We start from the raw sequence: 25,463 nt of genomic DNA, 5'->3' as shown, positions 1-25,463 counted from the left end.
ACAGAGGAGAACTTCCCCTTTGGGTCTCTAAGGAGCGGCTGGTAGATCCAAACACCTGACCTTTTGGTTAGCAGCGAAGCCCTTAACCACTGCTCTGCCAGAGATCCCATCTCTGTGTGTGTATGTGTGTACGTGTATATGCATGAACGTGAGTGTGTGCATGAGTGTGTATGCATATATATGTACATATACATCTACATGTACACACATGCCTACGAGCACATGTACACATACACATACATGTACACCTGTACCTACACCTGTACCTTTATCTGGGCCTACATGCACATCTGCACTTACATCTGTATCTATATCTATATCAGGGTTTCTCATCTCCCCCCCGCCAGTGACAGTTTGGACTGGAAATTTCCTTATTGTGGGGAGTTACCTGTACATAGTAAAAATATTTAGCAATATCCCAAGCTTCCATTAGATACAAGTAGTGCCCTTCTCCTAGTGTGACATCCAAAATGTCTCAGACGTTGACAAATGTTCTTTGGGGAGCAAATTTTCCCCGACTGATAACAAGGTAGATTTCTCTTTCTCTCCCCACGGTTCTCTCTCTCTCTCTCTTCATGGACTTATGCTTTATTGGTGGGAGATGGGTTTACTTTCAAATATCTCTACTGGAAACTTTGGATTTATCCTATTCATTTAGCATATTGCCTTTGTATACTATAAATCCACCAGGGGATACTACATAAACCCTGTTGACGATGCTGATGTCTCTATCCACGATTGGTTTCCTGACAGACCAAGACGGAAAAACACAATCTAACAGTGCTGAATGAATTCATTCTGATGGGAATCACAGACCGTCCTGACCTGCAGGTGCCATTGTTCGGGCTGTTCCTCATCATCTACATGATCTCAGTGGTGGGCAACTTGGGCATTATCATCCTAACCAAGATGGACTCCAAGCTACAAACACCCATGTACTTTTTTCTCAGACACCTGGCTATCACTGATCTTGGCTATTCAACAACCGTGGGACCCAAAATGCTGGTAAATTTTGTTGTAGATGATAATACCATCTCCTATTATTTTTGTGCTGTACAACTAGCTTTCTTTCTCTTGTTCAACATTAGTGAATTATTCATTCTGTCAGCAATGTCTTATGATCGCTATGTGGCCATCTGTCACCCTCTGCTCTACACACTCATCATGTCACAAAGGGTGTGTTGGGTGCTGGTGGCAATCCTCTATCTTTGTAGTGCGTTTGTTTCTCTTCTTATAACCATAAAGATTTTTAATTTATCCTTCTGTGGCTACAATGTCATCAGTCTTTTCTACTGTGACTGTCTCCCCTTAGTATCTTTGTTCTGCTCAAACACACATTAAATTGAATTGATCGTTCTCATCGCAGCATCTATTGATTCGATTTCATCCCTTCTAATAGTTCTTGTTTCCTACCTCCTCGTTCTTGTAGCCATTCTCAGGATGAACTCAGCTGAGGGCAGGCACAAGGGCTTCTCCACTTGTGGATCCCACCTGACCGTGGTGGTCGTGTTCTATGGGACTTTAATCTTTATATACGTGCATCCTGAGTCCAGTCATTCCCATGAAACTGATAAAGTGGCTTCCATATTTTACACCATGGTTATTTCAGTGTTGAATCCCTTGATATATAGCTTGAGGAACAAAGATGTAAAACATGCCATTCATAGAACACGGAATAAATTAAGCAATATCTTTTCTACCATTTAACTCATCATATGGTTCTTATATCATGGGCTTCAAACCTTGTCTGTGTGTCTCTATAGGGTATAGAGAGCAAAAATACATTCCACACATATTAATAAATTTACTTCTATGTGCCAGTCACTCTTCTAAATGCACTGATGGACGAAAGAGGAAACTAAAGAGTAAAAACCTTTGTCTTCCTTGCAGGAAAGAGATGGTTCACAAGCTTAATAACTACGTAAATGTTATAATGCAGAATAACATGTTGGGGCCCTGGTGGTGCAGTGGCTAAACTGCTCTGCTGCTAACTGAAAGATCGCCGGTTCAAACCCACTAGCCACTCCATGGGAGAAAGATGTGGTAGTCACCTCCCACAGAGATTTACTGTCTTGGAAACCCTATGCATGAGTACTACTTGGTCCTATAGGGTTTCTAAGAGTTGGAATCTACTCAACAGCAGTGCACTTCGGTTTTTTGTTTGTTTTTTTTTTTGAGAATGTGCTAGAAAACAAGACCTTTTCTCATTGAGTCCATTCTGAGTCACAGAAAACTTAATGGACAGGGTAGAACTGTTCCATAGGGTTTCCAAGAAGCAGCTGATGGATTTGAAATGCTGACCTTTTAGTTAGCAGCCAAGTTCTTAACCAATGCACCACCAGACCTCCAGGAGAATGTGTTTGGAACCACGAAGTCAGGGAAGGAGAGTGGATATGCTGAGTGGAAGTGGGAAAAGGCACTAGTTACAAAAGTGGAGCTACAATGACTCTGGTGTTTTTTCTCCTATTAAAATAAGCTTTGCAGGGTCAGTTCTTTCGTTTGTGTATGTGTGTTTGTGTAAGCACTTGCCTTGTTTTAGTCTTCACAGTTTCTGAGGGGAGTATTAGATTTGGGCCAGATTGCAAGGAGTTGCAGGGTAGTGTGATGATTTGAAGTACTCAAGTTATCTAAATTTGCTCAAGTGCCCCGATTCTCGACTTTGAAGTTCCATTGTTATTAATGCATTTAATTTCACATATCTATCTGTTAACTCAACACACCTTGCAATTTAGCAATCTACAAGTTCAGCCCTCCATCTGACTTTGTTATAATCAACCATTTTGCCTAGATCTAAGAGTGCGGAAGGAATCCCAAACCTGGGAGCAACTCAGGATAACCTCAAGAAGTTTATCTTAATTAATGTATATTCTGATCAATATGCACTGGGTTTTTTGGTTATGTACCAATTAAGACAAATTTCTTGATGTCATCCAGAATTGCTCCCAGGTTTGGGATTCCTTCCTCACTACTTGTTCTTATTTAATAATTATCTTTGGTTTGTTTTTGGTTCATGGGTAGTTATCTTTTCTTATCTATACAAAAAACTTTTTAAATATTCATTCAATTATTTTTTGTGTACTTCCTTGGGTAAAAGGATATTCTGTTTCATAGGTTTAACCTTCTTAAACTTTAGTCAATATTTATTAAAAAATATATATATATTTTCATGGACTTTTGTTCACCCTACTTATGAGAGGCAAAATGAGATAATTCCATGTTTTACACCATGCTGTATATCTAATTAAAGTAAGGTCTATTATGTGGCAAGGATACAGCTGTCTTGCCTTATGGACATAGGTGCTCCAGATTACTCCTCAAAATTTTTCATGTATTCTTTTTTCCAACATTTCTAGGGTTTTATTGAAGCTCCTAGAATCTAAATTATTTTCTTCATTCAAGATTGTGAAAGAAGATCCCCTGTGTGGCCAGTGAAATTTGAATAAAAATAGCTCATTGGAATATAAGAAAAAGATGAATGTTAGATTGTCATGTGAGCATAAATATTTTTGAAAGTTTGAAGCATTTAGAAGGTGAAGATGGTCATGATAAGACAGAGCTCCCCAGGCTGAGGAAGATTCCACTTCCTTGATCAGCTTGCTTGATACACCCCTAGCTTTACATTAGAATCCTGATTCCTTTGCTTGGCATGCTGCAAAGCTTCACATTAAAATCATGGTTCCCCTCTCCTTAACTGCTTCCCAAAACTAGAGGAAATTGTCAAAAAAAAGTTTAGACGCCATGTTGACATTCAGGACAACCTTTCAGCCCTCATATATAGTAACACCGTGGCTCTGGCTGTAGTTTAACCAGCATATTCTGAAGATGTGATGCATGAAGTTACATGTAAACCTTATTGCAGCTGTGCAATGTGGTTAATAATGTTGCTGATGTAGCTTGTATGAGCTTCCAATTTGTAAACCCCTTATAAGTAATCTTTCCCCTCGGCCTGTCTGAGCAGTCTTGGCAGAAGCAGCCCCAACTGTTTCCCATCCTTGCACAGTGAAATAAAGACACCTTTCTACTCTCCCACTCTTCTACTTTGGTCTATGGTTTATTGGCTGAGATGAGTTGCGCCGAGCAGAGCCTGGAGTTTCCAGCCATCAACATTTCTGGTGAGCCAGCCAGTAGTCATCCTCCCAGTTCCAGAGGCAGATAGGACAAAAGACCACCCCAACATCTGGTGCCACCAGGAGATTTCTCCTAGAGACCTTCCAGTAGCCCTGGTAGATGATTCGCCTGGGACCCAACAATGACTTCTTGGGAGATACGAAATGCACCTGGGTTATATGGTAAGTGTCTACATAAAACCTTAGAAGAGGACAGAGAAGCAGGAGGAATTAACCATTAAGGGCAATAAAGGCTCTAGATATTTGGAGTTATTTGGCAAATAACAGGATAATTCCTAGGTAAGGCCTTTAGAGTCCCAAGAAGGGGCAGGAATTGACCCTTGAGGGTGTAAAAGGCTCTAGGTATCAGTTATTAGGTTGGTAAAACTAACTAGGTTGTGTGAGTGTGTAACGTGTGTGTAGGAAGCATTTAGACAGTTCTCAGACCCAGACTCTGAGAGTCTTGAAAATGCTTGCATCCTGAATATGATTTTTATTAGACAGAGCACCCAGGATATACAGAGAAAACTCGAAAATCTTGAGGAAGATGCTGAGATGGGAATCTTGTCTTTTTGAGCTTACCTACCAAGTATATTCCTATCAGGATCAGGAAGAAGAAAAGAGAAAAATCACCCATCAGAAGAGACAGGTTGCATTCCTGGACACCACCTTGTAGGGAAATGACTGGTTTCCTGGTGGCTAGAGAAGAGGAGGGGCCCTGAAGAGATAGGGAGATGGGAGACCCTGAACCCCGTTAAGCCGAGACCAGAGCGCCTAGTTCAAAGAGAGTGGGCATTGGAAAAGAGAAGCCCTAAGTTCTTACACAGAGGAAAGAAAGAACATGGGATGCCCAGTGGCCCATGATGCCAGTGTGTAAAGCCTCTAATTGAAGAGTACTGGGAGAAAGTCTCCCACCTGAGCCACTGGTTCTAATGAAGGTGTGTGTGTGTGGGAGGGGGGAACGACTGTACAGTTTCCAGTGGGTATCAGAGCAGCCCACTCTGTCCTTAGCCTGAAAAAGACAGCCTGACAAAACAAACTGTGTCAGTTTGGGAGTCTCAGGTAAGGGGAGAACCATCCCTTCCTCCAATATATAATCTGCTGTATACAAGGAAAGTCATTAACACATTCTTTTCTCTGTATGCCTGACTGTCCCATTCTCTTGCTGAGAAGAAACTTGTGCAAACTGCAAACACAAATTTCTTTTGATAAAGAGATCATGCAGATGCAGGTACCACCAGAGAATGGACGGTAAGTGAAGATGGCCCCTACCACACAGTCACCCATCAATTACAGCATGGAAGGACACTGCCAGGGATCAGCAGGGCCAGACATCAAGCATGAGGTGGTCCTGTGGCTATGGGTATGGGCCACAATGTGCCAGCACATGCCGAAAATGTGAAAGAACCAAAATTTGCAGTATATTGGATATTGCCATGATTACCATAAACATCCAAGAGCTTCCCACCAAAGTAATCATGAGGATCAAAAGGAACAATACACATTTCAGGAATATCCATCAACCCAAAGGAAAAAAAAAAAAAAGCCTAATCTAACTGCATAGGTTTTCATTAAAGGGGCTCCTGAAAATAAGACAGAGAAAAAGAGAGAGAATGTTAAGAAATACTGAGGTTCTTCAGTATACAAGTTAGATATTATTGAAATTAGAATAAGAACTAAACTGTGATTCATTAAAATATTTAATGATCCCCAATGATCTTAATACTTCTTTTTGTGGGGTGTCATTGGGTGGGTTCTAATCACAGAAATCCCATGAACAACAGAAGAAAAGAGTGCCTTGTCCTGCACCACCTCACAATCCTTGCTATGTTTGAGCCTGTTGTGGCAGACTCTGTGTCAATCTCTCACTGAAGGACTTCCTATTTTTCCCAACCCTCTATTATAGCAACCATGATGTCCTCCTCCAGGGATTGATCCCTCCAACCATGTGTCAGATAGTACCTGCATATAATTTCTCTATTAGAGAAGGTTAACACCAAGCAGAGGGAGCTGAGGGAATTGACAAATTTCTACTACCTACATTGCTGGACTTCCTAGAGAAAGAGTAAACCACTGGAGAGCTGAACAGAAATGCTTTGAGGTAGGGAAGACTCAGAAGTCAAGGTACAGGAGAAGTGATACTCGAATTTCCAGCATATGTGACTGACACTTTATTAGAACTGTGAGGGGGCATGAACTTCACTACAACATGTGGTTTTTCTCCCAGTTTCCACAGTATCGTATTCTAGGAGAAGTTCACCTTGTCTTCATAGCCAGTCTTACCTATACAAAAGAGCACCTAACAACAATAGCAAACCTGTCCTATAGGGTCGCTATGAGTCGGAAACGACTAGATGGCAGTGGGTTTTTTTTTTTATAGTCTCCTTGATGAGAAGAATAAAAATATTTAGTATAATAAATTACTTAAAACCCAGCAAACGTGCAATATATGAAATAAAAGCAAAGTGTAAGATCAGATATTTCTCTATTTACATACTTCTTAGCCTCAAGTGTTAGTTTATTACTTAAAGCAATAGAAATTAGTCCATCCTAGGTTAACTGGACACTTACTCTCTCATAGAAAGTACAGGTATTTTTAAAACTCATTCTTTCATTGAACTTTCCATTGTCTGTCTTAACCAATTGATTCTATGGAAATTTTGAACTTATTATAAAATGACTGACACAGAAATAAAATATAAGGATTTTTTTCAAGACTTCTTTTTTTTACAAAGTCAGCAAATTTTCATGGTTTTGTTAGCAATAAAAACATTTAATATTTTTTTAGAGGAAATATGGGTTCTGCATCTTTTAAAATGCTTATACATAGATATATCACGTATTTCATATCTAGAAGGTCAGATAAATTGGCTTTTTTTCTTGTAACTTTTATTTATTAAAACCTTTATTAAGATGTGAATAACATACCATATTATTTACTCACATGGCTTGAATTTCTTCTTCAGTTCTTTCAGCTCGAAAATTGTCGAGCATATTCTTCCCTTTTGTTTTTTTAACTCCAGATCTTTGCCCATTTTAAATTTTTTAATTTTTTTATGGAAACCCTGGTGGTGTAGTGGTTAAGTGCTATGGCTGCTAACCGAAGGGTTGGCAGTTTCAATCCGCCAGGCACTCCTTGGAAACTTTATGGAGCAGTTCTACTCTGTCCTATAGGGTCGCCATAAGTCAGAATCAATTCGATGGCACTGGGTTTGGTTTTGGTTTGAGCGATCAATGGTCTGTTCTGCTGTTGGCCCCTGGCTTGGTTCTGACTGATGACATTTTTTCAACAGGTGTAGCCAATTTGATTCCTATATATTCCATTTGGCAAGACTCACTTGTGTGCTCTCTGTTTCTGTTCTTGAAAAAAGTTATTTGTGATGAAGAATTTGTTGGTCTTGCAATATTCCAACATGTAATCTCTGGCATCGTTCCTATCACCAAGGCCATGTTTTCCAAATACAAATACTTCTTTTTTTAGAACTTTCACATTATAATCCACTCTTAATGATTATTGCATCTTGATTGCAATTTTGATGCATTTCAGACTTCAAAAGTTAGTAAAGTCTCCAATTTCCTCATTTTTGCCATTAGTGCTTGGTGGGGAAATTTGAATACTAGTAGTACTAACTTATGTTCTTTGGATGCTTTTGGAGATCATCCTATCACTGACAGCATTGCGCTTCATGACAGGTTTCTTGAAATGCCCATTTTGAGGATGAGTATGATGTCATTTCTCTTCTATTTTTCATTCTGGCGCCTTATATCATGTGACTGTCCAATTCTAAATGTACAAGACCAGTCCATTTCAGCTGTCTAATGCCTAGGAGACTGATCTTTATGTATTTCATTTTTTCAGCTTCCACTTTCCTGAGATTCATGCTCCATACATTCCATGTTCCAATTATTAATGGATATATGCAGCTGTTTCTTCTCATGTTGAGTCATGCCAATAAAATAGAATATGTTCATCTAATAAAATAAAATGAGAGAAGACTTAAAAAGAAAACTTGCAATAATAGGAGCTGTTGAAGTGACTAATACCTGTTCCCAAGGTAAAAAAAATAGTGAAAATATAGAGAAAAAAAAAACAACACAAAGAAAGGGTGCATTATATTTATGAAGTGTATTGATTTAATTCCATTTTAGAGCATTAAGCAAATGCGGGCATATTGAGTATGGTCTGACCTAAAGCTAAAATATTTTACTTTAGATCCTTGGATGGACAAATTGAAACTTATCTGAGAATAAATGAATAAGTGTGTCTAAAAGAGATTTACTTCCTGGTGAATACAATTTCTTTAGAAAATTAACAAATATCCTACATATTTCGTAAAGCTTTCAGGTGCTTCAGATGTAATTAACACATTGCTTGGTATCTCCCCAGGGAGATGCTCAAAGACTGAGAGAAAAGTATATATTGTTTCCTCTATGTCTTGTTGCATTTTTCATCTATGATGCTTGATGTCCTTCCAAACCTGTCTAATCTTCAGTCATTAGTGTTCAATGTGTCAAATCTATTCTTGAGATGACCTCTAAACTCAGGTGGAATATGCTCAAGGTGTCCAAACAGATTCATTACAGGTAAAAGGTAGAATTTTTTGATGCATTAGTATGGTTTACTAACATCTAGAATATTTTAGTCACAATTTCACAGCCTCATTTTTATTTGATAGCAAAGCCACAGAAAAATATTAATAATTTTAATTCAATTCATTCTGCTTTCCACCATTATTCTTGATATGTTTTATATGAGATAAAAATGCACTTCATTTATTCACTTTTGTAATTTAATGGTATGAAATTTAATGTCTGAATTTGTTGACTAATAATTTACTCAAAGACTCCACTACTCATAGTATTCAGGAACATATACATGCCAGATAGATAAATAGATATGTAGACAGATACATAGATGGGTAGATTAATAGGTAGACAAATAGAGAGGTAGAGAGTTAGAAAGATAGATGGAGAGGTAGATACACACATATTCTTATGAGGCAGTGATGATCACAGAGTTTTAAACCTATAATTTTGGTATATTAACCTGCAGGGCTATTCTTTTATTTTTAAAATCTCTGTGGTATATTCAGGGGCATTTTTTAAAGATTATACTAAAATTCATCCGTGATATATCATGCCACATAGGAGTTCCAATGTTTAACAGAGCACGTTTCATGTTCAAAAAGTTTTTGAATAACTTCCGGTAATTCCCATGAATGTCATCATCAGCACATCTTCTTCCTCTCCTATGCTACTGTAACATATTGTGATTTCTTAAACTTTCTTTTTCATGAAAGTAGAGGGTACTTTTTAACAGGTGGGAGATTTGGCATTAAGTTTTCACTATTTGTTCAGACTTCTTTTTATATCTTAGGTTTCTCCATGAGAAAATTTATATATACCTGATTTCTTACAAAAAAATTAGTATGTGTAAGTTACAATACAAATGCCCAACTAGAAATGAAATTATTTTCATTAGACCAGAAAAGAAAGTAATCTAAAGTATGACACTTTTAGACACTTTAGTCATAGAATAGGGGTTATGGAATATAGGGCTGGGGTCAGTTACAAGGATAACATTTTAATGAACCTATTCATCATGAAAATGGTGACAAAGATCTTAAGTCACAGTCCAGAACAATATACCTATAAATATCTTAAAGATCAAAACAATTAACAACAAAAATAATAATTCCAAGTAACTTCTGTCAACAACAAAAAATGACAGATGATGATAGATATACAGACAGACAGAAAGACAAATAGGTAGACAAATAGTCTAGACACACTATTTTAGAATTATTTTCAAGTATCATAGACACATTGAAGCCTTTAACTCTCATTTTTTCTTCCTAACAACCCTGCAAAAAAGAGATAGAATATGATTTTTCAGGTGGGGATAAAAAGATTCACATAATTTATGTTATTTGCCCAAAGCACCACATTGTATGCTTTACAAATGGAGGTATAGCAGAGGTTGGATCTATGTACATATATCTCTAGGCATGTTTTCTCTTATAAAGACAAATAATTTCCACTGTGATCAATTATGTATCTATTGAAAATGTGTCTATTTTGTTGATTGTTCCATCCTGGACCATCTATATATATATGAGTTCTCATAAGATAGTGAAAGTTTTGAAGGACAGGGTTCAAAATGTACCTTCGTATTTTTTAGGTATGTGAAAAGATAAAAGTTTTAAGAATAGTGTAATAAATATCCATGTACCTAATGCCTAAAGATTTAACATATTATTCATTTTTATTTCATTATTTATCTACCAATGTATCCATCAATCTACCTAATACGTGTATGTGTGTGTAAAATTTGTGTCAGTTGGATATGTATTCAAATATCCTAAAATGGAATGTTTGGATTTATACTATTCATGCTGGTTTTGTATACTAAAAACAGACCAGGCGATATTGCATAAAAGCTATTGATGATGCTGATGTCTCCATTCAGAACAGGTTTCCTGATAGACCTAGATGGATAAACACAATCTAACAGTGCTGAATGAGTTCATTCTGACGGGAATCACAGACCACCCAGAGCTGCAGACACCATTGTTTGGGCTGTTCCTCATCATCTACATGATCTCAGCAGTGGGCAACTTGGGCATCATCATCCTCACCAAGATGGACCCCAGGCTACAAACTCCCAAGTACTTTTTTCTCAGACACCTGGCTATCACTGATTTTGGTTATTCAACAGTCGTGGGACCCAAAATGCTGGCAAATTTTGTTGTAGATGAAAATACAATCTCATATTATTTTGTGCTATACAGCAAGTTTTCTTTATTATATTCATAACTACTGAATTGTTTATTCTGGCAGCAATGTCCTACGACCGCTATGTGGCCATCTGTAACCCTTTGTGCTACACCATCATCATGTCACGAGGGGTGTGTTCTGTGCTGGTGGTAATCCCTTATCTCTACAGCACATTTTTTTCTCTTCTGGTCACCATAAAGATTTTTAATTTATCCTTCTGCGGCCACAATGTCATCAGGCATTTCTACTGTGACAGTCTCCCCTTGTTATCTTTGCTCTGCTCAGACACGCATGAGATCAAATTGGTCATTTTCATCTTATCTGTTTTTGGTTTGATTTCATCTCTTCTAATAGTTCTTGTTTCTTACATACTCATAATTGTATCCATTCTCAGACTGAACTCAGCTGAGGGCAGGCACAAAGCCTTCTCCACCTGTGCATCCCACCTGACTGTGGTGGTAGTGTTCTTTGGGACTTTAATCTTTATGTATCTGAAGCCCAAGTCCAGTCATTCCTTTGACACTGATAAAGTGGCTTCCATATTTTACACCCTGGTGATCCCCATGTTGAATCCCTTGATCTACAGTTTGAGGAATAGAGATGTAAACTATGCCTTACATAGGGCTTTAGGACGATTATGCAATATATTTTGTCAAAGTTCACTCTAACATATGATTCATGTAATTTGCATTTGGGTTTTAAACTTTTTTCTGAGTGCCTCCAGAGGGAATAGCAAGCACAAAACACACAGATAAGTTCAACACATATTTCTAGATCGCCTTCTACCTGTCACTCTATTAAGAGCTGTAAGTAGATTAATAAATGAAACAGTACAAACCTTTGCCTTCCTGGAGCAGGAGCGATGCATTATAAGCATAATAATTAAGAAAGTTGATAGTATATTAGAATGTGATGGGGGTGTTAGATTTTAAAAAAAGAAAATTGAATATCTTCAGTGGAATAGTGAAACTGTAATAGACACAGGAAGATTTCCAAGTACATGCTGTTTTCCTCACCTAGTAGAAAAAAAAAAAAAAGGAGAAAGTGTGTATGTGCTCGTGCCCACGTGAGCACTTTCACAAACTTTCTGTTTTATTGCTGACCTTCTGCCCTGGGTAGCTAATTCTGATTACAAGAAGGCTCAGTGTGGTGAGTTGATTTAAAGTACTCAGTCATTTGAATTCGCTCAAATGACCACTTTCTAAACCCTGCCTCTACTTTCATATTTGAGCCCTTAGAGTCTGTTTACTTTGTTTTTATTTCTACTATTACTATACTGTAATATTAGTATAAACAGTAAAAAAATAAACTTAGATTCAATGAGATCAGCTCGGTATCTGGTTTTCACTAAGTTAGCCCATTTGATCTGTGTCAGTGGGTATACCTGTTAAGGTAAATTTCTGAGGTCAGCCACAGAAGTTCCCAGGTTTTTTCATTTTTTCTGTCCCCGATTAATATTGCTTCCTATTTCCATGCTTTTGTCTCAGAGATTGTTATCCATATCTCTCTAGAAAAGAACAATTACTCTTGTTTAGAAGTCATTTTCTAATTGTTTATGTGCCCTGGCATAAGAGATCTATTGTAGGAAGAGTTAGGTTTGTTGCCTTCTTTTTGTTTGGCTGGATTTTCTTAAACTTGATGAATATGAGTGTGAACTTTAGTTCGATCAGTATCTGTTGTTTGAATTGATCATTTCGATTACTCTGCTTGGAAGAAGCATAAGGAGGTAACCCATGGTTGGGCTATGCTGTGTTTCTAGTGAGAGAGGTGTAATATGTAGCATTTTATATATTTGCCATGATTTCTGGACATAGTTGCTCCATATTCCCTCCTAATTTTCCTGCATAATCCAATCTGGGTTTGAGGTTAGGACCCTACTACGTAGGTTATGATACATTTCCATGTATGTAGAGACTAGAAAACACATGAGAAAAAAACATCATTTATAAAGACAGGATATCAAAATGGAAATTTAAAACACACCCCATTCCCAATCATTCCAAGTGGCTGGATTGGGAAATTCTGATAAGTTTTTAGGGAAAAAGAATTAACCAATTGTACACAAACTCTTCTACAAAATTGAAGAGAGGGGTATTTTGCATTTTTTTTTTTTTATATGATGATAGCTTTACTCTGATATCAAAGGTGGACAAAGGCATTAAAAGAAAACAGCAGAGCACATATGTGAAAAATCTAAAGTAAAAATTAAGAAACTGAGTCTGGTAATATGTAAAGACAATAGTACACCAAACAGGCATGCTTCAGAAATGTGTGGATAGTTTTGCATTAAAAAATCAATTATTGACACTCAGCATAATTACAAATAAAAATGCCAAGAAAGCCATACAGTAGATGTAGAGAAGCATTTTAAAAGTACCAATAATTGTGATAAAACCTTAACCAATCTAGTATTAAAATGGAGCTTCCTCAAGCTGATACAGGGCACCCGTGAACAACCTACAGCTACCATCACACATGGTTTGAAAGACTGAATATATTCCCAGTAAGGCCAGGATCAAAACAAGTAAATCTACTCTCACCAAATCTATTCCACATTTAGTGGCTGTTCTAGGCCACACAATAAGGCAATAAAGAATTAAATAAATGAATAGAAAGCATCCAGATTGGAAAAGAAGGAGGATAACTTTAATTATTGATAGATGACATGATTTTTCATGTAAAAAATCTAATAGAGCCTACAGTACAGTCATAGAACTAAAAAATTAACCTAGCATTTATTTGTGAATTTATTCTCAGCTTATAATTTTATTTTTAAAAAAGCAACAGTTTTTTTGGATTTTAAGTAGGCTTTCATTGATTCTATAGATACATTTGGAGATTTCATAGCTATAACACCAAAAACAAAATTCATAAAAAGTTTGACAACAGGAAATATTAAACTTCTGCTCTTCAAAAGACACTTGTATAAAAACAAGTCATATTCTGGGAGATAATATTTTCCAATAGTATATCTCATAAATGGTTTGTGTCCATAATATATATGTCCCTCCCCTCACCCACCCCCCATTGGTATCGAGTAGATTCTGACTCATAACAACCCTATAGAAAAGATTAGAACTGTCTCACAAGGTTTTTAAGGATTGGCTGGTGGCTTCGAACAGCCAAACTTTTGGTTAGCCACCCATGTCTACATATACATGTTCACCTACACTTACAGCTATGTCCTTATCTGTGTCTATCTCTATCTCTATGTTTATATCAGGGTTTCTCAACTTCTGCTGTAGTGACATTTTGGATCAGAAATTTTCTTATCGTGTGGAGTTACCCTGCATGTAGCAGAAACTTTAGTAACATCCCAGGTTCCCATTAGATACGAGTAGTACCCTTCTCCTAGTTGTGACATACAAAATGTCTCATGATTGATAAATGTTCTTTGGGGAGCAAATTTTATCCAGCTGATAACAAGTTAGATTTCTTTTTCTTTCCCTCTTTCCTTCTCTCTCTCTCTATCTTCATGTGCCTATACTTTATTTGTGGGAGGTGGGATTAATTTCAAATAACTGTATTGGAGGGTTTGAAATTATCTTATTCATTTAGCATATTGCCTTTGTGTGCTAAAAATCCACCAGATGCTACTACATAAAAGCTATTGACAATGCTGATGTCTCTACCCAGAACAGGTTTTCTGGTAGACCTAGATGGACAAACACAATCTAACACTGCTGAACGAATTCATTCTGACGGGAATCACAGACCGCCCAGAGCTGCAGGCGCCATTGTTCGGGCTGTTCCTCATCGTTTACATGATCTCAGTGGTGGGCAACGTGGGCATCATCATCCTCACCAAGATTGACTCCAAGCTACAAACTCCCATGTACTTTTTCCTCAGACACCTGGCTATCACTGATCTTGGTTACTCAACAGCTGTGGGACCCAAAATGTTAGTCAATTTTATTGTGAACGAGAACACTCTCTCCTATTATTTTTGTGCTACACAGCTAGCTTTCTTTATTGTGTTCATAACTAGTGAGCTTTTCATTCTGTCAGCAATGTCTTACGACCGCTATGTGGCCATCTGTAACCCTCTGCTCTACACAGTCATCATGTCACAAAGGGCATGTTGGGTGCTGTTAGCAATCACCTATCTCTACAGCACATTTGTTTCTTTTCTCATCAGCATAAAGATTTTTAGTTTATCCTTCTGTGGCTACAATGTCATCAGTCATTTCTACTGTGACATTCCCCCCTTGTTCTCTTTGGTCTGCTCAAACACACATGAAATTGAACTGATTATTCTCATCTTATCAACTTTTGATTTGATTTCATCCCTCCTAATAGTTCTTGTAGCTTACCTACATGTTTTTTTAGCCATTCTCAGGATGAACTCAGCTGAGGGCAGGCACAAGGCCTTCTCCACCTGTGGATCCCACCTGACCGTGGTGGTTGTGTTCTATGGGACTTTAATCTTTATATACATGCAGCCCAAGGCCAGTCATTCCTTTGACTCTGATAAAGTGGCTTTCATATTTTGCACTCTGGTTATTTCCATGTTGAATCCCTTGATTTATAGCTTGAGGAACAAAGACATAAAATATGCCCTACATAAAATATGGAAAAAAATATGTAATATCTGTTCTGTACTTTGATGGATCATGTGGTTACTATAAATTACATCATGGGCTTCAAACCTTGTCTGTGTGCCTCCATAGGGAATAGCGGGCACAAATATATTCAAAACACATTTATAAATTGCCTTCTATGTGCCAGTCACTCTTCAAAGTGCACTGATGAACAAAAGAGTACAAACCGTTGCCTTCATTGAAGGAGAGTGATGGGTCACAAACAATAATTAAGAACAATTTATAGTACAGTAGAATGTGTTGGTGCCCTGGTGGCTCAGTGGTTAAAGTGCTTGACTGCTAACTGAAAGGTCAGTGGTTCAAACCACCCATCTCTCCTTGGGAAAAAGTTGTGGTAATGTGCTTCCCTAAAGATTTACAGCCTTGGAAACCCTAGGGGGCCATTCTACTCTGTCCTGTAGTGTTGCTATGAGTCGGAATCAACTCAACAGCAGTGCATTTTTTTTTGTTTGTTTGTTTTTTTGATAATGTGTTAAAAAAATAGCAAACCCATTGTCCCTGAGTCAATTATGACTCACAGTGACCCTATAAGACAGAGTAGAACTGCCCCATAGGGTTTCCAAGGAGTGGGTGGTGGGTTTGAATTGCTGACCTTTTGGTAAGCAGCCGAGCTCTTAACCGTGACAGCACCAGGGCTCCAGAAGAATGTGTTGGGAACCATGAAATCAGGCAAGGAGAGTGGATATGCTGAGTTGGAATGGGAAAAGGTACTAGGTACAGAAGTGGAGTTACAATGATTTTTTTTTTTTTTTAACATTAGAATAAAATTTGCTGTGTCAGCATTTGTGGTTATGTATGTGTGTGTGTTGGTAAGCCCTTGCCTTCTGTTTTCGTCTTCATAGTCTTCTGAGGGCTAAATTAGATCAGGGCCAGGTGGCAAGGAGTCTCGGAGTACATGATGATTTAAAGTATTCAGTTGTATAAATTTAATCAAATGCCCCTAATGCAGACCTTGGAGCTCCACTCTTTACTCATTAATGCCTTTACTTTCACATATAAATCTGTTAACGCAACATACCTTGCAATTTACCAATTCAAAGGTTCAACTCTGCATCTGACTTGTTTTTGTCTAGGTCAGAATATACACCAATTAAGATAAATTTCTTGAGGCCAACCATAGAAGATCCCCAGTTTGGAGTCCGTTCCCCACTGGTTGTTCTTAGTTAATAATTATCTTTTTTGTTTAATGGGCTGTCCTTTCTTATCTATATCAACAACTTTTTAAAATGTTTTTTCAATTACTTTCTGCATATTTCCTTGGGTAACAGGGTATTCTACGGTGAGTTAAGTTTATTACCTCTCTTTCATTGGTTTGGCTTTCCTAAACTTTGGTCAATATTTATTATGCATTTTATTTTCATTGACTTTTATCTACCCTACTTGTGAGAGACAAAATGAGATAGTCCTATGGTTTGCATCATGTTGTATTTCTAATTTAAGTAAGATCTTTTATGTGGTAAGGATACAGGTATTTAGTCTAATGGACAAAGCTGGAGCACATTACTCCTCGAATTTTTCCACTTTTTTTTATTGTTATTATTTTAAAATTTCTAGGATTTTACTGAAACTTCAAAAGTCTACATTATTTTCTTGGTCCATGATCATGAAATAAAATTCCCTGTGTAGCCAATGAAACGTGAATAAAAATATTCCATTGGAATTTTAAAAATGTGCATGCTATATTGTCATGTGAGCATAAATAGTTCTAAAATGTTGAAGCACTTAGAAGGCTGTAATGGTCATGAGCACTAAACAAAACAAAACCCTGTTACTGTCCAGTGGATTCTGACTCATAGTGACCCATAAGATAGAGTAGAGCTGCCCCATAGATTCTGAGGAGAGTCTGGCACATTCAAAATGCTGAACTTTTGCTTAGCAGCTGTATTTGTGGCTTTCTGCCTTGAGAAGTTTAGTCACCTTTTAAAAATTAAGATAGAAGTAGAATAAAAAAAAAAAAAAGAGAGAGAGGGAGAAAAAGCTAAATCACTATTAGTAATGATTTGTAGAAGTCTGCTGGGGGCTTTTCAAGATTGATGTTACTTCATTAAAAAGGGAGGTCCGTAAGGAGAAGACTTATTCCCCATCATCTTCTGCTTCCTGGACTTTATTGCAGCATAAGCTTCAATTTTTTTTTTTTTTTTTTTGGAGTAAAATTTAAACACGAGAGGTTTGTAAACTTATTAACTTTGATGTTGCTAAACTACTGAACAAATGAGAGCCATCAGGCCCTGCTACTGGACTTTTTTTTTTTTTTTTAATAAATTAAACCCGCTTTCTTGAGCTAATTTTGGGTGATCCTTTTCCTTATTAAGTGTTTCATTGCATGCATGAGAAAAGCATTTCCAAATGATACAGTGCAGAGAGGTAGAAGATCCATAAGCAATTGTGACAGTTGAGCACCATGGTCTTGTAGGCTTTGCCATTCATGTAGACTAAGATGTAAAAGAACCAGCTGAAAATGTGCAATATATTGAGTATTGCCATATTTGATGTAAACATCCACCTATATAGTTTTTCATTGAAGGAGCTCCTGAAAATGAGACAGAGAAAGAGAGAGAAAAAAAAGAAAACACTAGCTGAGGAGCTGGAGTATACAAGTTAAACATTATTACAGTTAGAATATGAAATAATCTGTGATTCATTTAAAGAAAATTACAGACCTATATCCCTCATAAGCTTCAAAGTAAAATTCCTCTTCAATGTTCTTTTTGTTGATGGAGAGGAATCCAACTGATTTTTGTATGTTTATCTTGTATCTCGATACTCTGCTGAACTCTTCTATTAGTTTCAGTAGTTTTCTGGAGGATTCCTTAGAGTTTTCTGTGTATAAGGTCATGTCATCTACAAATAGGGATACTTTTACTTCTTTCTTGCCAATCTGGATGCCCTTTATTTCTTTATCTAACCTAATTGCTCTGGCTAGGACTTCCAGCACAATGTTGAATAAGAGTGGTGATAAAGGGCATCCTTGTCTGGTTCCTGATCTCAGGTGGAATGCTTTCAGGCTCTCTCCATTTAGGATGATGTTGGCTGTTGGCTTTGTATAAATGCCCTTTATTATGTTGAGGAATTTTCCTTCTGTTCCTATTTTGCTGAGAGTTTTTATCATGAGTGAGTGTTAAACTTTGTCAAATGCCTTTTCTGCATCAATTGATAAAATCATGTGATTCTTGTCTTTTATATATATGATGGATCACATTAGTTGTTTTTCTAATGTTGAACCATCCCTGCACACCTGGTATGAATCTCGCTCGGTGATGGTGAATTATTTTTTGGACATGTTGTTGAATTCTATTGGCTAGAATTTTGTTGAGGATTACACTTTTTTTTTTTCCCCCCTTTGGGTTGAAGGATATCCCTGAATTGTATGTTATTCCTTTTGATCTGATGATTTCTGTGGTGGGAAGCTCTTAGATGTCAAATATCAAACACCCACCTCTCTGCTGCACAGCTGAAATGGTTGGATTCTGCCAACAAGGGCTAATTCTCCTGAAGTAGGCCCATACAGGCCCATGCAGAGGGGGAAGGTGCTCAAAGTCCACAGACTGTTTATGCCTGGACATAGCCGCTCCTGTCGTGAGCTCTCCTGGTTAGCAGAGCTGGCAAGGTATCTTTTCACCCAATTGCAAATTATTCCTTCTCAAAGGCCAGGAGGATGGCACTAGGCACACAACAGGGCCTATCTCAGGCCCGGGGAAGTCAGCATCTGAAGCCAGCTTGGGAGGGGGCTGGGGTGTGTTAAAATATACTCAAGTGCTTACCTTTTGCCAAGAGCGCCATTCTTCTCTGGTTCCAGAGTTGTGAGTAGGCTGTGTGGCTGGGTGCTTCTCCCTGAGGAAACTGCAGCCAAAAGCTAGTACCAGCTTGCCGCCACCAATCCCAGGAATGGTGCCTGAGCGCTCCTCGCAATTCAGGTCTGGTAACTCCTCTCTGCTTCTGAACTGTCTCTTCATCTCCCTGCCTCTCAGTTCATTTTCTAAGCTTGCCTTTGATGCTCAGGGCTCCTAGCTTGTCATAAATATACTCATTTCACTTTTTGGGGGGAGTCTTTTTTGTAAAGAGGGCTCGCCGGAAACGTCTGTCTATTCTGCCATCTTAGTTCTGCCTCCTTGTTAACTTATTTTAAAAATAATTGATAAAGAAAATATGAAGATACTTTCAAGGCTTTATTTTTTACAAAGTCATTAAATTTTCTTTGTTTCTTTTTTTTTTTTTTACCCATAAAGACATTTAATACCTACTGGAGTAAGCAGGGATTCTACACATTTAAAGTCCTTTGTACATGGATAAATCTCTTAGTTCACATCTAGAAGTCAGATAAATTGGCTTTTTCTTGTTACATTTGTTTTTTAAAGCCTTTTATTGAGATATAAATAATACTTACATGGCCTGAATTTTTTCTTCAGTTCTTTCATTTTGAGATGTGTTGATGCGTTCTTTCTTTTTGGTTTTCCAACTCCAGGTCTTGGCACGTTTCATTATAATAATTTATTTGTCTTCTAAATCCAACCTTTGAAAACTTCAGTTTTTAACTTCATTATTTCTTCCATTTGCTTTAGCTACTCTACATTCAAGTGCAATTTTCAGAGCCTCCTCTGAACTCCTTTTTTTTTTCTTTTGTATTTTTTTTTAATGACCTTTTGCTTTGTTCATGTATGATGTCCTTGAAGCCATTCCATATTTGTCTAAACTTTGGTCATTGGTGTTCAGTGTGTCAAATATATTCCTGAGATGGTCTCTAAATTCAGGCTGGATGTACTCAAGTTCATGTTTTGCTCTAATTTTCTTCAGCTTCATCTTGAACTTGTATATGAGTAATTGTTGGTCTCTCCTGCACTTGGCTCCTGCCCTTGCTCTGACTGATGATATTGAGCTTCTTCGTTGTCTATTATCACAGATACAGTTGATTTGATTCCGGTATTTTCCATCTGGGGAGTTCCACGTGTATAGCCTCATTTCTGTTGTTCAAAAAAGTTATTTATAATGAAGAATTTGTTGGTTTTACGATATTCGAACATGCGATGCTTGACATTGTTTCTAACACCAAGGCCCTATTTTCCAACTATCAATCCTTTTTTGTTTCCAACTTTCACATTCTAATAACCAATAATTATCAATACATCTTGATTGCAATTTTGATTATTTTCATACTTCATAAGTTGGTAGAATCTTTAATTTCTTTATCTTTGGCATTAGCGCTTGGTGGGTAAATTTGAATAATGGTCATATTAACTGGTCTCCCTTGTTGGAGTATGGATATATCCTATCACTGAGAGCATTGTACTTCAGGATGAATCTTGAAATTTTCTTTTTTGAGAATGAGTGTGATGCCATTCCTCTTCAATTTTTCATTCCTGGTGTAGTAGACCATAAGATTGTCCAAGTCAAAATGGACTATACCAGTCCATTTCAGCTCAATGAACCTAGGATATCCGTCTTTCTGTTTTATGTTTCATTTTTTACAATTTTCATTTCTCAGAGATTCATACTTAATGCACTTCATGTTCTAATTATAAGTAGATATTTGCCACTCTTTCTTCTCATTATATGTCATGCTAATAAAATTGAATATCTTAATAAAGTAAAATAAGAGTGGAGCCTTAAACAGATAATTTGCAATGAAAAGAGGAGTGAAGCAGCTAATACCTGTCTCCAAATTAAAAAAAAAAAATAACAGAAATATAATGGAAAAAACATACATAACATATATATGAAATGTACTAATTTTATTTCACTTGAGAACATTGTTGAAATAGGGAAATATTGACTGGCTTGTACCAAAGGTAACTTTTTTTAATCAAGGTCCCTGGGTAGGACAATCTGAAAGTTAACTGAGTTAAATTAATAAATGTATCTAAAAGCAACCTACTCCTTGGTGAATACAAATAGTTTAGAAAATTAACAGACACCCTAGATGTTTTCTTAAGCTTTCTAGGGCTTCAGACATAATGAACACATTGTTTGATATTTCCTCAGGGAGATCCTCAAGGGCTGAGAGAAAGCTATAAATTGTTTTCTCTATGCCATGTTAAGAAGCACACAGCATGTCAAAACAGATTCATTACAGGTAAAAGGCATAATTTTTTATGCAGTGCCATGTTTTACTCATATCTAGAATGTTTTGGTGACAGTTTTTAGGACCCCATTTTAATCAATGTCAAAGCCACAGCAAAATATTAAGAATTTTGATTCAGTTCTGTCTGCTTTCCATCATTATCCCTGATAAGTTTTATATGAGATAAATGTGGACTTCATGTATTCACTTTTATAATTTAATGCTATGACTTTTAATGTCTGCATTTGTTTGCTAGTAGTTTACTCAGAGACTGCTCTGCTTATAGTGTTCAGGAGTACATATATGCAAGTTAGATAGAAAGATAGATGATAGGTAGATGGATACACAGATAGATGATAGATGATAGAGAGAGAGAGAGAGATGATAGATAGATGATAGATAGATAGATAGATGATAGACGATAGAGATGGATGATGGACAGATATGTAGGTAGATAGACACACATACATAGTTAGGAAGAAGTGATCATCACAAAATTTTAAACCAACAATTCTGTTATCTTAATCTATAGGGCTACTCTTATATTTTTAAAATGTCCGTGGTAAATTCAGTTACATTTTTTTGAGATTATAATTAAATTGATTTGTGATATCGTATGGCACATAGAAGTTCTAATGTTAAATGGAAGTTGCTTCATGTTCAGACAGATATTAAATAACTTCCAATAATTCACATATATGTCACCACCAGTATATTTTCTTTTTCTCCTATGCTATTGTGCCATATGGTGATTTTTTAACTTTTTTTCCTTGATAAAAAGTAGAGAATTTTTTTTTTACAAGGTAGAGTTTATGACATCAATGTTTCACTATTTGTTCAGATTTCCTCATATATCCTAGGTGTCTCCATCAGAAAACTCCATATATCTGATATGTTACAAAAGTCTTAGAATGTGTCAGTTATAATACAAATGCTCAATTGGTGGAAAAATTATTTTAAGTAGGCTAACAAAGAAAGACATCTAAAGAATGGCACTTTTAGACACTTCAGTCATAGAACAGGTGTTATGGAAATGTGGGGCTGGGGTCACTTACAAAGATGGAACCATAATGAACCTAATCACTGTGAAAATGGTGACAAAGAACTTAAGTCACAGTCCAGAAGAACTTACCTATAAATATCTTAAAGATCAAAACAATTAACAACAGCAAAAAATCATTCCGAGTAATTACTGTCAACACCTAAAAAAAAGATGATGATGATGATAGACAAATACATGATAGATAGATATACAGACAGACAGATAAATGGATGGATCAATGGATGGGCGGATGGGTGGAAGGATGGATAGATAGTCAGATAGATAAACTATTCTAAACACACACAATTTTAGAGTTATTTTCAGGTAACAAAGACACATTGAAGCATTTAATTCTCATGTATCCTTCATAAGAATCCTGCAAGAAAGTGTTGGAATATGATTTTTCAGGTGGGGATAAACAGGTTCATATAACTTATGTTATTTGCCCAAAATACCACTTTGTATATCTTACAAATGGAGGTATAGCACAGAATAAAACATATAAAGGAATATTTTCATCTATAAAGACAAATAATCCCCTTTGTGATCAATTATATATCTGTCTAAAACTCATCTACTATCTTGATTGTTCCTTTCTGAACCAACTACAATCATGAGTTTGTGTAAGATAAAGTTTTGAAGTAAAGTGTTCAAATATTTTCACATATTTTTTTAGGTATATGAAAAAGAAAAAAGTTTTAAGAAGAGTCTACTAAATACCCATGTATCTAACACCCAATAGTTTAACAGTTGATCTGTTTCTGTTTCATCTATCAACCTATCCATTAATGTATAATGTGTGTGTGTGTAAAATTTGTGGGAGTTGGGTATATATTCAAATATCCTAATAGGTAAAGATTGGATTTATATTATTCATACTGTATTTGTATACTAAAAATCCACCAGATAAGACTATGTTAAATCTATTATTAACAATGCTGATGTCTCTATCCAAAATAAGTTTCCTGATAGACCTAGATGGACAAACACAATCTAACAGTGCTGAATGAATTCATTCTGACGGGAGTCACAGACCACCCAGAGCTGCAGCCTCCATTGTTTGGACTGTTCCTCATCATATACATGATTTCAGTGGTGGGCAACTTGGGCATAATCATCCTCACCAAGATGGACTCTAGTCTTCAAACACCCATGTACTTTTTTCTCAGACACCTGGCTATCACTGATCTTGGTTACTCAACAGCTGTGGGGCCCAAAATGTTGGGAAATTTTGTTGTGCATGAAAATACAATCTCCTATTATTTTTGTGCTATACAGCTAGCTATCTTTATATTGTTCATGACTAGTGAACTATTTATTCTGTCAGCAATGTCGTATGACCGCTATGTGGCCATCTGTAACCCTCTGCTCTACACAGTCATCATGTCACAAAGGATATGTTGTGTGCTGGTGGTGATTCCCTATCTCTACGGCACATTTGTTTCCCTTCTCCTCACCATAAAGATTTTTAATTTATCCTTCTGTGGCTACAATGTCATCAGGCATTTCTACTGTGATGCTCTCCCCTTGTTGTCTTTGCTCTGCTCAAACACACATGAAATCAAATTGATCATTCTCATCTTAGCAGTTTTTGATTTAATTTCATCCTTCCTAATAGTTCTTGTTTCTTACCTGCTCATCCTTGCAGCCATTTTCAAGATGAAGTCAGCTGAGGGCAGGCACAATGCCTTCTCCACCTGTGGATCCCACCTGACAGTGGTGGTAGTGTTCTTTGGGACTTTAATCTTTATATACATGCAGCCCAAGTCCAGTTCCTCCTTTGACACTGATAAAATGGCTTCCATATTTTACACACTGATTATCCCCATGTTGAATCCCTTGATCTATAGTTTGAGGAATAAAGATGTAAAGTATGCCTTACATAGGACTTTGGGACAATTATGTAATATATTTACTCAAAGTTTGCTATACCATATGATTCATATAAATTACATTATGGGCTTTAAACTGTTTTCTGTGTGCCTCCAGAGGGGATAGCAAGCACAAAAGTACGGATAAGTTCAACATATATTTCCATGTTGCCTCCTACTACAACCTCTACTAAAAGCTGTAAATAGATTAAGAAATAGAACTATAAAAAATGTTGTCTTCCTTAAACAGGAGAGATGCATTATAAGCATAATAATTAAGAAATTGTATAGGATATTAGAAGTTGTTAGGTGGTGATTTAAAAAAAAACCAATAAGGGTAAATATATATGTTCAGTGGGACAGGGAAACAGTAGTAAATAGGAAGAATTCCAAGTACCTGTTGTTTTCCTCATTTAGAAGAAAAAAAAAATTGTAGAAAGTGTATGTGTGCGTATGTGTATGTGTGTGTTTGGCATGTATACGTGTATGTGTGTGCATATGTGTGTGCATCTATGTATGTGCATGCTTGCGTATATGTGCGTGTGAGTGTATTCCTGTGTTTGTATGTGTGTACATGTGTATGCATGTGTGTGTGCACATGCATGTGTGTTCGTGCCTGCATATCTTCTGTTTTGCGCTCATTCTCTGCCTCGGGGTGGCTAATTATAATTGGAAGAAGACTCAGTATGGTGGGACGATCTGAAGTACTCAGTCATCTGAATTTGCTCAAATGTTCACTTTCTAAACTTTGAAATTCATCTCTTTCATCATCAGTGCCTTTACTTTCATATATGAGCCCTTAGAGTCTGTTTACTTTGTTATTATTTTTATTATTATTATAACAGTAATATAAACAGTAACAAAATATAGTTATATTTGACAAGACCAGATCAGTATCTGGTTTTTTCTAAATCAGCCCATTTTGTCTGTATCATTAGATATACCAGTTAAGATAAATTTATTGAAGTCAGCCACAGAAGTTTCCAGTTTTTTTTCATTTTTTCTCTCCCA

General features: G+C 36.7%; 2 protein-coding genes and 1 pseudogene across 2 annotated transcripts; all 3 read left to right on the top strand.

Moving 5' to 3' along the window:
• Window positions 1-10,598: 10,598 nt before the first annotated feature.
• On the top strand, window positions 10,599-11,551 carry LOC100669064 (olfactory receptor 8K3-like; annotated as a pseudogene).
• A 2,835-nt stretch (window positions 11,552-14,386) lies between these two features.
• On the top strand, window positions 14,387-15,490 carry LOC135232034 (olfactory receptor 8K3-like). Its single transcript, XM_064289312.1, has one exon. The coding sequence runs from the start codon at window positions 14,543-14,545 to the stop codon at window positions 15,488-15,490; it is 948 nt and encodes a 315-aa protein (XP_064145382.1). The 5' UTR covers window positions 14,387-14,542.
• Window positions 15,491-23,559: 8,069 nt separating this feature from the next.
• On the top strand, window positions 23,560-24,579 carry LOC135232033 (olfactory receptor 8K3-like). The gene has a single exon (XM_064289311.1). It carries the CDS (start codon window positions 23,560-23,562, stop codon window positions 24,577-24,579), a length of 1,020 nt encoding a protein of 339 aa, XP_064145381.1.
• The last annotated feature ends 884 nt before the right edge of the window (window positions 24,580-25,463 follow it).

The sequence above is a fragment of the Loxodonta africana genome, chromosome 7, assembly GCF_030014295.1.
Source record: "Loxodonta africana isolate mLoxAfr1 chromosome 7, mLoxAfr1.hap2, whole genome shotgun sequence".
Lineage (NCBI taxonomy): Eukaryota > Metazoa > Chordata > Mammalia > Proboscidea > Elephantidae > Loxodonta > Loxodonta africana.
The sequence above is the reverse complement of the archived record's forward strand: the minus strand, read 5'-3'. Positions and strand labels throughout refer to the sequence as shown.

Excerpts from the sequence above, each read along its gene's own strand:
- LOC135232034 (XM_064289312.1), top strand. The coding sequence starts at position 14,543 with ATGGACAAACACAATCTAACACTGCTGAACGAATTCATTCTGACGGGA.
- LOC135232033 (XM_064289311.1), top strand. The coding sequence starts at position 23,560 with ATGGACAAACACAATCTAACAGTGCTGAATGAATTCATTCTGACGGGA.